We start from the raw sequence: 14,492 nt of genomic DNA on the forward strand, positions 1-14,492 counted from the left end.
TCAAAAAAACAAGCATTTGCGAGTACACAGATATTTTCTTTTATTATATGGGAGGCCAGTGCGTCGAAATTTTTGAAAGCATAGTTTCTTAACATATATGTGTAACATGTTGTCAATATACTCACGTGACACAAAATGTAACCCTGACAGTAGTGCGAACTATAAGTGAAAAACACGATATACAAGTGTGATGTTTTCCTGAGTCATTTTCAATAAAACAGGGAAATGATTCCACAGTCATCTTCACAAAGTGTGACGATGAAAGGTCACACGAAAAGTGAGACAAGTGGAGTTCATTTCCCCACATCTGTGAAGGTTGTTGTGCTGGCTGCTCCTTAAACAGTTTCACTTTCGTCAGACTGCGAAAGAAGTGATGGCTGTCTGGAGCCTGGGGATACTGTGTGGTGTCGCACTCCTTGCTGTAAAGGTTGACTCAGGTAATAAACTGCTATAATTATTTGTCAACCTGTGACACGCTAATACAACGAAATAATATGATGACAAGATTTGTAAATTACTCGCTTTGCTGTAGGATTTTTAAGTCCATGGTCTTGCGGTAATTTAGAAAATGTCACATCGAAATCAATTTCCCGAGTGTTTGAGGAACATAAACATAAATAGTAACAAAGCGGATAATTAGTATGTTCAATATGCTGGTGTAGTTGCGGCTCTATGCTCCACTGTGGGCGACTAGGAACAAGAAGAATTAACAAGATGAATCGTTTATTTTGCGATATTTGTATGCATTCAGTTTTTTTTTTTCTTTACCAGCGTAGTCATGTCTTTGTCTTGACCACATAGCTTCTTGGACACTCTCCAAAACTCAACCAAATCGCTCATTTATTTTAAATAATCAAGCTATAGCCTTCACCTGTCAAAAGGCATACAATAACATAAATAAGAACGACTCCAGTACTACAAAATAAAGTAGCGCCATGAATTTAAAAAAATATGTCATGACTTACCAAGAGCTATATATATATATTCTGTATTTCAAGTTTCTTGTTGTTGAACACATACTTACAACTATTGTCTTGTTGCAGGTTGTGAACTGGGTAATGTGGACGTTGTTGAAGACTCAGATAGCTCATTTACATGTAATGTATCCGCGAACAGTGAACTAAAATGGGCGGTTTATAATGAGAAAAGAGAAACTATTTTTTTGATTTCTTGTTCTCAAGGGAGGTGCAAACCTCCGCGAGGCAAGTTATTTGAAATATATTTTGATATGTGGGTCGACTATTACAAGTATACACTTAAAATAAAGAGTATCACGAGAAATTCAGCTCGCATCTTGTCTTGCAACAACTCCGTGAAGTACAGTGAGTGTGAATTAAAGATAATCGGTAAGTTAAATTGTGAACAGATTGTAGAGCACCATGCATCCATTTTTTTCTCTTTGACACTCTCTCTCTCTCTCTCTCTCTCTCTCACACACACACACATTTATTGTGAATGTGTCTAGAAAGTCACAGAAAAAATGTATTATTCTAAGGATATCACATTAAATGGTTTTGAAATAGTTACGAACTTATGAATAAAACGTTAATTTGTCTTCATAAAAATTTTAAGTGAATGTGTTTTTGCAAAACTGTCATATCACGCTAATAGAAATTATAATTATATATATAAAGAGAGAGAGAGAGAGAGAGAGAGAGAGAGAGAGAGAGAGAGAGAGAGAGGGAGGTATAAAAGAAACATACATTGGTCTCTATAAAGTCATTTTAGTTTTACAGTATATAAATGATATGATAATAAGTAACAAATAAAAGACCAGAGGGCAAGGTAAATTAAAAAAAGTATTGATCTAAATGTTTTTAACATTTCTTAAGTTTAAAAGTTAGAAGAAAGTTTAGCTTTGTTATTATTTTCTGACAAGAATTAAATTAATCGTACTTCCTGCCCGGAAAATAAGATGGCTTTGTTAAGTATTTAGTATAATAAATAAGGTTTACATATATATGTATAAATATACAATTGAACAATTTACTGTAGATAATGCAATAATAGAGTTAAATTCAATATTTACATTCAACGTCCGGTCCAGTGAAGCCGGTGTATACAAAGGGTGATTGCAGTGTAAGGATTTCAAACTGGATGGTGATTGGAAGCTGCACAGTGAAGAGCATGTATTCTTCAGACAACAACTACACATGCAAATGGAGAATAAGTAAAAACATCGAGGTAAGAAATGTATTTTTCCCACTTTCTTTTTATTGTCATTGCTCCATTTTCCTCTCTCTTTTTATACATAATTCTTTCCACTTTTTTTATTCCACACGGCTGCTTGTCTCCTCTTTCACATTTTAACTACGAAATAATATATTAATATATGCATAATTTAAAATAGTAGCATTGTATGCATGAATTATAAAAAAAAAAAAACAAAAAAACGTTGAAACCATCTTCTGATGTTTCTGTGAATTAGAAGAACAGATGAATTGTTAGTAACCCTTCTCATCTAATCCGTTTCAGGAATTCGGGGGTTTTCAGACCACTCCGACAAGTTATACTGAACAGAACGGGAGGAATTATTATAAAGGGGTTTGTTCTTTTGCAAAACCAATTCCTACCTTTCAAAGCTGCTATACGTACAGTATGAGCTTGTCGCCAGGTGGTGATGATTACTTCAATGAAAGAATATGTACAGGTAATAACTTTGACACCTATGTTTTCTATAAGTGGTAAACGCTAGAAATTATTTAAATAAAATATATTAAAAGTAGTGAGTGATAGGAAGAAATACGCAGCTGATGGAGGATATCATAGAATTTGCCATCCAGTCACATAATTTTTTTAGTGTTGTTTGCAACTTGAATGTCATATGAGTTGATTCCTGAACTTTACATCCATTCATACCCACAGCTTCTCGCCATTCACGGAGCTCACAGAGTTTGCTTGATGCTGCTTACTACTGCAGGAAAATGCATAGAGAATGCAGTTGTTTTCTGCACGCAGTTCAGGTTGATACCAAGCAAATAAAACGACAGCGAACCGACAAGAAATGAACTAGGTCAAATTGCAACTAATCAGGGTCATGGTTATAAGTACTACAATTTGTTTTTCCTTCCTCAAACTATCCCCAACTCTACACTGGTAGAAAGTAAAATCAGTTTTTCAACCAGATGAAAAAAATGACAGCATCCATCAAAACAATTAACAGTCAGAAAACCGGCAAAGCATTCAAAACTGCAAACAGAAACTGAAAGAACGGTACACAACCTAAAATCAGGAAACTCATGTCACGTGGGCAACGTCCCGGCTGAGCTGCTCAAACAGAGAATAAATAAGGTAGAAGAAGTTAAAACGGATTTTCAATTGTCGCATCCTGATAGAGAAAGGATTGAATCATCAGCAGGGCATTTTTTTTAAAAAACGATATGCAAGAAACCTTCGACTCAAGGAAAAATTCTTAAAGAACAAGAGAGAAGAACTGATCTTTTTAACGATAGATACCAATAAAGCGAAAAATAAATAAAGAAAGAAAGAAGACCATAGGGTAAATAAGACAGTTAATAACAAAATTATTAAATAGGATAGTTTTATGCATAGACATATTGGCGTAAATAAGTGTGTAGTACTGTTAGAAAAGATATTTTTTGACTAAATTATCAAATTTTAGTTTGAGCTATGGACAAAACCGAGACATGGCAGTGAGGTGAAAGACTTGACTTTTCACTTATACAATATCTTTTACTGGTTTTAAGATTATCAAAACTGAGTTGATTAAGAATAATTATTTATGATATTGAAAATAAGTCTTTAACTAATAACTTATATGTATCTAGATATCAGCATGTTGACTTGATAAACGATTAAAATAAATTTTGTTTATTGATTAGTGTTTTGGAGAAAAAAAATCTTATGTAGGTTATTAAGTGGTTTGTCAGTGTCAGATAGACTTTAACAGCTGATAGAAAAAAATGTTTACTATAATACTTTCCAAGTTTTTCCTGGACCAAACATCATGCTTCTAATTTTATTTAGATGAACAATGATTTATACTTATTTCTGTTTCTATATTAAGATAAACCATATCAGGTACAACTCAGCCACAACTGTCCAGGGTATGTTTTTGAGGGATCAGATGTACATTGTGAATGCAATGCTTCAAGAACCATCAGTTCACCAGCTCTACTAGTGTGGGAAGGAATGGACGATTCAACACTTCAGTTAACAAATGTAAGCCGCAGATTAAACCAAAGACAGTTCACATGTCGGCTAGAATGGAGTCCAGACGGCTCCATCAAAGAAACCATTTCTTACAAACTCAACGTTGCTTGTAAGTAAAAGAAAAACAACTTACTTCTCTTCTTCTCGCGCGCAAGAACTAACAAAAGCAGACATATTTTCACTACATGTTAGAAATGCATAGTTATCATGAATGACACTTGTTCTTAGAATATGAGAAAAACTAATAATAAATTGTAAAACAGATTTTCAAGTTTTTTTAAGTCCAAAAATAACATTTATTCTTGAGATATATTTATATAAACCTGTAAAGCATTCGTCCATATACACACGTATCTGGATACGAAATGAAAATAAACAAAATACCTTAACCAGAGGTAAATACAGATTTCTTTTAAAAAATTGTGTGTAATATAATAATACCAGTTATGAAAGATTCTTAATTGTAAATTAAAAATGCTTTAGATGGCCCTGGAGATGTCCTGATTACTGAAACGACGACAGATGAGTCACAGACGATAAGTGTAACCTGCACAGCGACTGATGTTTATCCAGCAGCTGAGATCCGATGGAACATCACGTGTTATAATCAGACTGACTATGGAAGCTCCAGTACATGTTTTCTCAACTTCACTCACAATGGTGAAAGTCTGGTCATACTATGTACAGTGAGCAACGCACACTTTCCTCGAGAGTATAAGTCACGTGTATATGTTTTATCCTCTATAGGGATATATATATTTTTAACTATTTCTGAATTTTTATCATTAGTTTGGAGCAACCAATCAAATATAAATATTCAATTTTTTTGTAGGTGTTTAAATTCCATTCCAGTTTGAGGTTTGCAAAGACTTATATTTGCATTATAGTCACATGATAAATAAGTATAGACGTTTACAGAGTATGACACAGTTCCATAAGTTCGTCTGTCTATATGGTGATTCTTTTTAGACATAATTTTCAATTGTCTTTTTTCTTGTTTTTAGAAAACAATCAGGCAAACACACCACGAGCTAATGGCGGGGTAGTGAGTGGCGCTATTGTGGCTGTAGTCATCATAATCATCGTCGCAGCTTTGTATTAGTTGGCTACATCTTATATTCTGTTGATCTAGTTTATCCTATGTTCTATATTCTTAGGAATACACTGTTCTATTGGAATTTTACATTGTAATTTTTTAAACATTTTATACAAAAACTATTTCTTGATAAGAGACACATTATAGCCTTGTTTTTCTCTGCACGTCGTCGTTGTCTTCTTATCTTCACAAGAAGTGTTTTAGTCGGATAAACCTCGCTTTACCACAACACTATTTAAACATGACAATAACAGACGCTAATCCTAGACAAAGAGAGAAACTTCTTAAAAATTTTCTTTGGCGCTCTAAAGTGTTTACACCAAGAACCTGGCTTACTGAAACCACATGCTGTCATCAAGAAGCCACTTACACAGACGCCAAAAAAACGACAAGTATCTCCTTCAGGCGACATGTACACCATCACTAACACAACCAGTTCAGGTCACGTGGTTGATGACTATGCATTGGTCTCTAAAAACACCGGTGGCATAGAAAGTAAAGGTGCTTACCGAATGATTCAAGTCTTACAGTCAGACATAAAGGCCATTAGTGGCTTTGAAACCAGCCACAAAGCCAAAGCCACCTACAAGAAACAAGACCAACGCCCAAGATTTGCATGGTGAAAAATCGGCTTGCTTTGTCCACAAGTTTTGTGGAAGTTCAAAATATGATGGAAAATATAAACACATAAATATTATGCATATATAAAGAATAAAAGAAGAATTCAAGAAGGTTAATATAATTTTTAAAAGAAAAATATTTAGAATAAATTGAGAAGACATCTTGTAAATTTTTCCTTTGTTAGATTTTGTACACAAATTGTTCAAGCACGAAAACGAATGCAGAAGCTCGGGTCTGTAATAAATATATGCTTGCACCCCTATAAGTTCATATACAGACAAGTTGCAAAAGTTATATAATTGTACTAGTACTTTGTACAAGTATGACAGTGTACACTTTAAATTGATTTAAACTTACATAAATAAAGTACATAAATGTGTGTGTGTGTGTGTGTGTTGGGGGGGTGTACTATGGTGCTTGTTTATAGTTATGTGAGTGAATGTTTGCTTGCACGTACATATATGTGCACAATATATATATATATATGTTAGTGTGCAAATTTGTATTGGTTGTGTCAATGTGTGCACGTGGAGTGTCTGAAAGTGTACAGGACAGTGTTTGTTTGCTCGTGAGAATTTCTTAAAAATGACTTTAGATAGAACACAAAGCTAGCTATTCAAATGGGAATGCATGACAGAAGGAGAGATAACAAACAGAAGAGCTAGACATGAGGAAAGTAACAACATTCAAAGGGATTTCATTGTGCCGACTTCGAAAGCTCTTGACATTTCACAGTTCAAATGTCACAGCCCTATATTCAGTCTTAATTATAGTAACGCGGTGCGACATTTTCATTTTTATCTCTGCCCTTCTCGCTCGCTCTGTCTCGCTTTCTTTATTTCTCTCTCTATGTATATAAATAAACGAGAGAGGTAAATAATGACAGTAAGACAATGTACACAACTCAAATCACACTCGTGTAGAGGACAGGCTACTTGCCTCTCCACCCTCGTTATCTCACACTGCCAGCCTTCCTGAGCAGTGAACTGTAAACACTCGGAACAGGATTTGACACGACTGGTCTCAACCCTGTGCAAAACTTCGTAAGACTGTTGTTGTCTAGGTTCGCTTCTCCCCCCAACAACCGTGTTTCACTGCTTCACCACCCGTTCCTTGATTCTTTGTAGTTAACAAGTCTGATTTTGTATCACCATCTCTCTTTCTCTCTTGAATTTTTATGACAGAATCAAAGACTGGTTGCAAATGTGTCATTTAATTAAACAAGGAAAAGTAACAGTGAGCAAGAAAGAGATGAAAGTGTCTACATAGGGTATATAATACCGTTAATGTCTTGTGAACGAACGCCCATTATCAAATGAAAAAAAACCTATGGTATTTAAGTGAACTGAACAAATTTAGGTGAGTTGACATGCTGTTATTTAGTCATCGTTCTTGACAAAGAGGACAATATTTAAGCAACACTAAAACACACAAAACATTTTATATATCTTCTTCTTTACCTGCGTTTTACTTATGTCTCTCTGCTTGTCCTTTACACATACAGAGACTTGGGACATAAAAATGACTCATTACACTCATGTACAAGTATCTGCTCAAGTGAATTTGACACAATTTGTGTTAGTTTTTCACATGCTTATTATACTTGAGATGTGAATTATGTTGTCAGTATACTGCCACATCTCACTAAATATAACCCTGACAGTAGTGCAAACTATCAGAGCTCAGAAGCTCGATATACAAACATCCTGTTGTCCTGATAAGACTAGGCTGACATTTTAAATAGAACAGGGAAGTGATTCCCAAGTCCTTTCCTCTATTTACGACCATTGTTTGAAGGAAGAGGTCGCAGGCTAAAATAGTATTGTTCTTCATGTGAGAAGTGGAGTTGATTTCATATGTCTTTACATTGCCTTAGAGTCGTAAACATTTGTAATAGTAAACGGTGAGAAAAGTGATGGCGGTCTGGAGACTGTGGAGACTGTGGATACTGTGTGGTGTCGCACTACTCGCTATAGAGGATGGTTCAGGTAATGAGCTGTTTCACTAATTTCTCGCATAGTGAACCTTTACACGATGTTACAACAAAATACTACGGTGACAAATAGTTAATATTACTTTTATCTGTATCACTACTATAACTATTTTTTAATACTTTTTTTCAAATTGCTACCTCTCCTGGTAATGACCTGCAAGAAAGGTCAAGCCACGAGGTCATACATCTTGACCACCGACACGAGACACTCTGGTCTAAACATGACTGTTTTGTTTAAGATTATCTTTTGTATGTGTTAGCTTTCCTGATTCAGTTTAACATCGGAGGGTGACCAGGAACATCACACACGAGGAAAGAAAAAACTTGAGTAAGGAAAACACTGAACATGTTTTAAAGTTTGCGATTATGGGAGTGGAATTCCGTCGCAAGGAGACGTAAAAAGTTCATGAGTGTTGAACTAAGTGCCTAAAACTTTTAAACTGACAACAGAACTGGGACTTACTTTTGTTGTGTTATTTCATAAACAGAAACTCTAAACTGTCGCATCTTGACTCTCCGTTCCTGTAGAATTTTAACAGTCATCAAAAGTAAAAGATTATCGACAACCAGAAAACTAATTAGCAGATTACAAGCATCTGGCTACTGTAAATACTGTGGCTGTAAAAAATGTACTGTTTAGTTGTATTTTTTTCTAAAATAATATTGCTTTGTTTTACATATAAATATGTAGAGATTGCGCGGAAATGTTTATGTAAATATCTTAATAAAGTAAAATAAAGGCTAAAATCAGAGTGGTCTATCCTTTCTGGAAGAGGCAGCACATCACACACTGGTAATCAGTTACACACATAAATGTATGATAATGAATATATATATATATATTATCAATATATTTACAATATGGTTTTCATCTATGTAGATGTAGCGAGGTAAGCAGACAGCACACGCTTTCTTGAATATAGCGCTAACATCGATTACCTGATTGTTTACTTCCTGATTATCGCTACCACATGTTTGTTGCCCTTAGCTTCTAGTGTAACCACAGCCAAGCAAACTCTTAGAACACAGTCTCCAAAGCTGTCCACCAACAAAAGTGTAGGTTCGTACTCAGCCAAAGATTGCTTGACATTTTAAGGCTTTTTATTGGTTTTTCTTTCATTGTTCTGAACCCTTTAATTGGTTAGGTGATGGTTTGTGCATACTGAAGTCTTTGCTGGTTGTGCCCTGACTGACACACATGATTACGATACTAGATACCCGCTCATTACTAAATATCCAAACAGTGACATTTCATTGAATATTCTTTTTTCTACATAATGTCCCCAGCTTATTGCTGGAAACAAATTCTAATGCCTATTTAATAATTAAATATTTATACTTTATATTATTATTAAATATTTATACTTTTTCTTTTATTACAGGATTGATTATCGGTGGTTGTGAACAGGGTAGTGTGGACGTTGTTGAAGAATCAGATCCCTCATTTTCATGTGATGCCCTCAGGACTAGACTACAATGGACAGTTTATAATGACAAAATGGAAACTATTTTTTCCGGTGTTTGCTTTCGATTGCGTTGCTCTTTTTGGAACAAGTTTTATTTACCCGTGGACTTAAAATACTTTGCGAATGAATATGGCAGATCCACACTTACAATGAAAGGGATCACAAGAAACTCAGCTCGCACCTTGTCTTGCAACGACTCCTTGACGTACGCCAGGTGTGACTTAAGAATAATTGGTGAGTTAAGTAGGCAACACCTTGTGGATTACAGTGTACTAAATGTTTTTTGTCAACTCTAATGGGTTATTTGTAAAGTTGTTAAAGGAAAATATATATATATATATAAATTTTACACTACATTGAAGAACATGTTTTAAGAGATATCAATGTATTAAATATACGCATGGTGGGTCCAGCGAAACCAGTGTATAGAGACTGCAGTGTAAGTATTTCAAACTGGATGGTGACTGGGAGCTGCACAGTGACAGGAATGTATTCTTCAGACAACAACTACACGTGCAAATGGAGGGAGGATAAAAAAGAGGTAAACCCTTTTATGCCACTTTCTTCTCTCACTCTTTCTTTCAAATAACACGAATAGTGCATAATTCCTTCTGTTCAGAACTCCATACTTCATTTTACAACAAAACGGGATCTTAATAATTTCATAATTTCCTAGGACAACATCGTATTTTTCTATCAAAAAGAAAGTTTAAACCTTTTTTTGAGATTAATCAGGCACAAAATAAATGTGGATGCAGACAAACAATTCAAATGTTATGTAACTATTGTCTTCAAATTTTCTTCAGGAATTTGGAGGTTTTCAAACCAGTCTGACAAGTTATATAAATAACTCAAGGACTTATACTAAAGGAGTTTGTTCTTTTGCAAAACCAATGCCCCTAACTAGGGGCAACTATACGTACAGTGTAAGCGTGTCGCCAGGTGCTGATGACTACTTCAATAAACAAATTTACATAGGTAAGAGGATTTTCTAAAGACAATCACATTTATCTTGTACATCATTTGTTACAAAACTATAATTACTTTAAAGAAGAGATAGTAAATCGTATAAGGGAGAGTAGCAGACCTATTGGGGGATAAGTTAGGATTCCGTTAATATTACTTCTAACAACCTTTCCCATAATACTAGTCCTTTTACACACAGTTCCTTTTGCAGTTTCATGTTATTCTCAGCTCTTGTTCTTGTTTGTTTGAAAAAGAATTATACATGTTCTTGTTTTACTACCTAACAGTAACTGTTTTATCTTGTAGATTTATAAGAGTGTAGGCAAGATTAGAAAGTGATGATTGCTGTTTCTAATTGACCATTTTGTTTATTTCAAGATAAGCCATATGGGGTACAAATCAATCACAACTGTCCTGAGTATGTTTTTGAGGGCTCAGATGTAAGCTGTACATGTTATGCATCAAGAACTGTAAGTCCACCAGCTCTACTTGTGTGGGAAGGAAGGAATAATGCAACCCTTTTGCTAATAAATGTAAACCGGCGATTAGACCAACAACAGTTCACATGTCGACTAGAGTGGACTCCAGACGGCTCCACTAAACAAAACACTTCTTACATACTCAAAGTAGCTTGTGAGTAAATTATATATATATAATTATATATAGAGTAAGTAAAAGGATCTAAAATGGAGATTATATACTTTTCCATGCTTTGAAGAGTAAAAGATAAAATAATACATGCGAACATCTACATACAAAGGCAGACTACAGAAAATACAATAATTATAGCAAATAAGAATTTTGTTCTCATATGATATACAATTTTTTATAAACATTATTGATTTTAATTATCAATGTTTTAGATGGCCCCTTAGATGCCGTGATCACCACCAGTGAAATGAAGACAGAATATGAGACAGAGACGATAACTTTAACCTGCACAGCGACTGATGTTTATCCGTCAGCAGTTTTTCAATGGAATGTCACATGTTATAATCGGACTGACTACAGAGACTCCAGTACATGTTCCTTCAACTTCACTGAGAAGATTAAAAGTCTGGCAATATTATGCAAAGCTAGCAACACATATTATCATCAAGCGAATGTTTCTCGCGTATACATCCTTTCCTCTTTGGGTAAATATCCCTTTCTAAAAACAGCTTTTTTACTTCTGATTAAATGTTTTACTTTAGTAAGAAATAAAACTTTCTAATCTTTATATGGTTTGAGATAATGATTTAAGGTTTCCAATGACTTACAGCACCTTTAGATTTTGTGATTTTGTTTGAAATTTCAAATGCCTTAAAGATGTGAAAAGAATACTTAAGAAAATTACATATCGTTATTTTTTTTAATTATTTTTTTTCAGGAAGACCGCAAGCAAACACGGGTAGACCTAATGCCGGGTTAATTGGTGGCATTATTGCAGCTGTACTTCTTGTACTCATTGTTGTTGCAGTTTTGATTGTGTTCATCATTAAACGGAGAAAGGGTAAAAACTTCTGACATTCTGCAATTAAATGCTTCCATCGAAGTGTATTTCTTAAAGATACAAATAAATAGTGATGAGCCATGACGCCCTAGCTTACTTATTGTATTTACATATCTATCTAGATATTCAGCTTTCACAATTAAGTTTTTTATTGATTATATCCTATTTTGTATATTATAATGTATATTTTAATAATTTTTTTACATCATATGTTCTATAGGTGTAATAAATATTTTTTTTCAAAGCTAGACCATCTTCAGGAATCGGCTACAGATCCGGATACAATTTTTATGAGCTATTATTTTATTAAATCGAAAAAAAAGTATCTTTGAAAAGCAGCTGTCTCCTTCAGTGGTTATTTTTTCCTCAGATCCAGTGTATGACACGACTAGAAAGCCTGATGAGAACGAGCACAGCTACGAGGGCCTCCCTCTCAGTAGACCTAAACTGTTGCCAACTGCAGGTAGCAAAGCAGAAAAAATACCTTTCCAAAACTGTTTTGAGCATTAATATTGTTAATATTGTAATTTCTGTAACATGTCTAAGAAAACGGCCAATTAATGAAGAAGTGACTGTTTAAAATTTTAATAAAAGGGAGTCATAGTTAATGCATCTAGACAAACTTTGAAGTTTTTCGGGCAGGAGCAGGCGATGAAACAGCAACAAGTCCAGACAGCGATGAGCATCACTACGAAGAAATGACCATGACAGGCCAAAATGCTCCTCAGCATACAGGTATTTCATATGGAACGGTGTGTTTTTACTTAAATGGTAAAAACAAAGCTGGTAGATGATAATGACTGCTTTTTTTTAGCAAAACTACATTTAATTGTTACGGTCCTGACGTATAATAACGAGCAGTAAAGAAGTTTTCTTAGGTGACATTAGTTCAAATGTAGTAATTTGTTTTCACAATTAGTTTTATTTTCTTGTAGACATTAAGGTGGGTTATACTACGTTTGTTTTTGTTTATTTTTTAAATTCTTCAGATTCAATTTATGTTCTACGATGCCGACGACTGTTCCCAGCGATGACATCTTCACACAACTAATATCAAAGCAATGAGTGTTGTTCTGTATTGAGGTATTTTAGGCAGACAGTTTGAGTATCTTGCTGCTTTGCTCAAATCTGTAGCGTAAACTTAAGCGCATCTCATTCTATTTATAATAGTATTTTAAAAGAAATAGTTTGCTTATAATTTTTAAATTGTAATTTAATACAGTTTTTATAAAGATGTATATATGTACTTTATAAGTATAGATTAATGAGGATACATTTATACTTCACAATGCTACATTTTTTTACTTTATATAAGATACTTTGTATATATATAACAGTATATATGCACTGTAGAACTAGAGGGTATTGCATTCATTTATTTCTTCTTTAAATTGCCTTTTTTATTTTATAACTTCATTCATAGTTTGGAATGTTTGTCCTATCTACCTTTTAAAATATTAGTTTTTATCGGCTTTACATATATATATATATAAGACGATTGTCCTGTAATGATTTTTTTTTTGAAGAGAATATTGCTGTTGTTAAGTAGCATATATTTTATATTGTGAAAAATACAAATGTATTCGGCTTTTGAACAAAAAACACATTGCTGTAATACAGACAGGCTAAACATAATATTATTAAATAAACTTTACAAGTTGTAGCTAAAACTTTTGTTTTTTGTATAATCATGCTTGCTCATCTCAGTGCATTTACAGCTTTTACTCAGGCATTTTGAAGGAGATAGAACAGGAAAACCAAGTTCGGTATACAACAATAACACCACCCAGTCGTTGATTGCTTGTCAAAAGAGGTGAAATGTAGTAAAGAGTAAACCATTACTACAAATTGTTATTGAGCAGCCTGACTGTGCTCAAAACTTCTAATGATGCCATTTGTAATCACGAAAAACAATAGCCAAAAGACTGGCGTTTTTCTTAATGAGTCTAATGTGAAAGCTGACCTAAAAAACCATCAAAATACATACATAAAAACAAACAAACAAACAAACAAAACACCAACACAACTGTTTTACCTTTTTGGGGATAGTCTTTACAGTTTGAGTTGGGGAAAATTTGAGGTGGATTGTGATGCTGACACATTTGCTCAAAAAGATAAGAACTATAGGCAGGTGATCTTTTAACAGTCTAAGACGTGCTTTGGCAATTCTTATTACATATAGTACTTCTGTAATAAACCAATGAACTCAATATTACAGCTGCCGTAGGGTTAGCTAATAAATTTTTGCTGTCTTTGTTCTCTAATTAAGCCAGCGAGACTGCATACTTAACAGTCCGACATAAAAGGATCAAAGAGCTTAAATTCAGTCAAACGGGAAAAAAAAAAACTTGGAGCATCAATTCAAAGCACACAAACGAAAATTCGTTCCTGTACTAAATAGGTTGATAGAAAAAATACAGCTTGACGAGAAAAGGGCCTTAACTACAAGATTATTATGTATAATTCCCCCCTTCAGTAGCCATCTTATCACATACTTCTTTACGTTTTTACTCTCATAGGCTTCATGAAGTGAACATTAAAAAGAAACCAAAGTGTTGTAATCAATAGTCAAAACTGTAATAAATACACTATATTTCTTAATGCATATATATATTGTAAAAGTAGCAAACTCATTTTGGAAATGTTAAGTAAACATTCCTTGTCATACGGTGACGAAATGTATTT

General features: G+C 34.0%; 2 protein-coding genes across 5 annotated transcripts; both read left to right on the forward strand.

Annotated features, from left to right (window-relative positions):
• The first annotated feature begins 331 nt into the window (after positions 1 to 331).
• On the forward strand, positions 332 to 6,269 carry LOC112569528. 2 transcript variants are annotated; one of them, XM_025247337.1, is made up of 6 exons: positions 332 to 437; positions 1,044 to 1,346; positions 2,048 to 2,184; positions 2,476 to 2,650; positions 4,028 to 4,282; positions 4,657 to 6,269. In XM_025247337.1, the coding sequence occupies exons 1-6, from the start codon at positions 374 to 376 to the stop codon at positions 5,028 to 5,030; spliced, it is 1,308 nt and encodes a 435-aa protein (XP_025103122.1). In that variant the 5' UTR covers positions 332 to 373; the 3' UTR covers positions 5,031 to 6,269. The 2 variants fall into 2 exon arrangements, with proteins under 2 accessions (XP_025103122.1, XP_025103123.1); XM_025247338.1 differs by having other exon boundaries at positions 374 to 437; positions 1,044 to 1,055.
• Positions 6,270 to 7,648: 1,379 nt separating this feature from the next.
• LOC112568828 lies at positions 7,649 to 14,477 on the forward strand. Of its 3 annotated transcripts, XM_025246330.1 has the most exons (11): positions 7,664 to 7,878; positions 8,144 to 8,211; positions 9,266 to 9,583; positions 9,763 to 9,890; positions 10,156 to 10,327; positions 10,694 to 10,948; positions 11,179 to 11,451; positions 11,685 to 11,807; positions 12,178 to 12,270; positions 12,438 to 12,542; positions 12,797 to 14,477. In XM_025246330.1, exons 3-11 carry the CDS (start codon positions 9,382 to 9,384, stop codon positions 12,856 to 12,858), a joined length of 1,413 nt encoding a protein of 470 aa, XP_025102115.1. In that variant the 5' UTR covers positions 7,664 to 7,878; positions 8,144 to 8,211; positions 9,266 to 9,381; the 3' UTR covers positions 12,859 to 14,477. The 3 variants fall into 3 exon arrangements, with proteins under 3 accessions (XP_025102113.1, XP_025102114.1, XP_025102115.1); XM_025246328.1 differs by lacking the exon at positions 8,144 to 8,211 and having other exon boundaries at positions 7,649 to 7,878; XM_025246329.1 differs by lacking the exon at positions 8,144 to 8,211 and having other exon boundaries at positions 7,649 to 7,878; positions 12,450 to 12,542; positions 12,797 to 13,470.
• The last annotated feature ends 15 nt before the right edge of the window (positions 14,478 to 14,492 follow it).

Source organism: Pomacea canaliculata, linkage group LG7 (assembly GCF_003073045.1).
Source record: "Pomacea canaliculata isolate SZHN2017 linkage group LG7, ASM307304v1, whole genome shotgun sequence".
Lineage (NCBI taxonomy): Eukaryota > Metazoa > Mollusca > Gastropoda > Architaenioglossa > Ampullariidae > Pomacea > Pomacea canaliculata.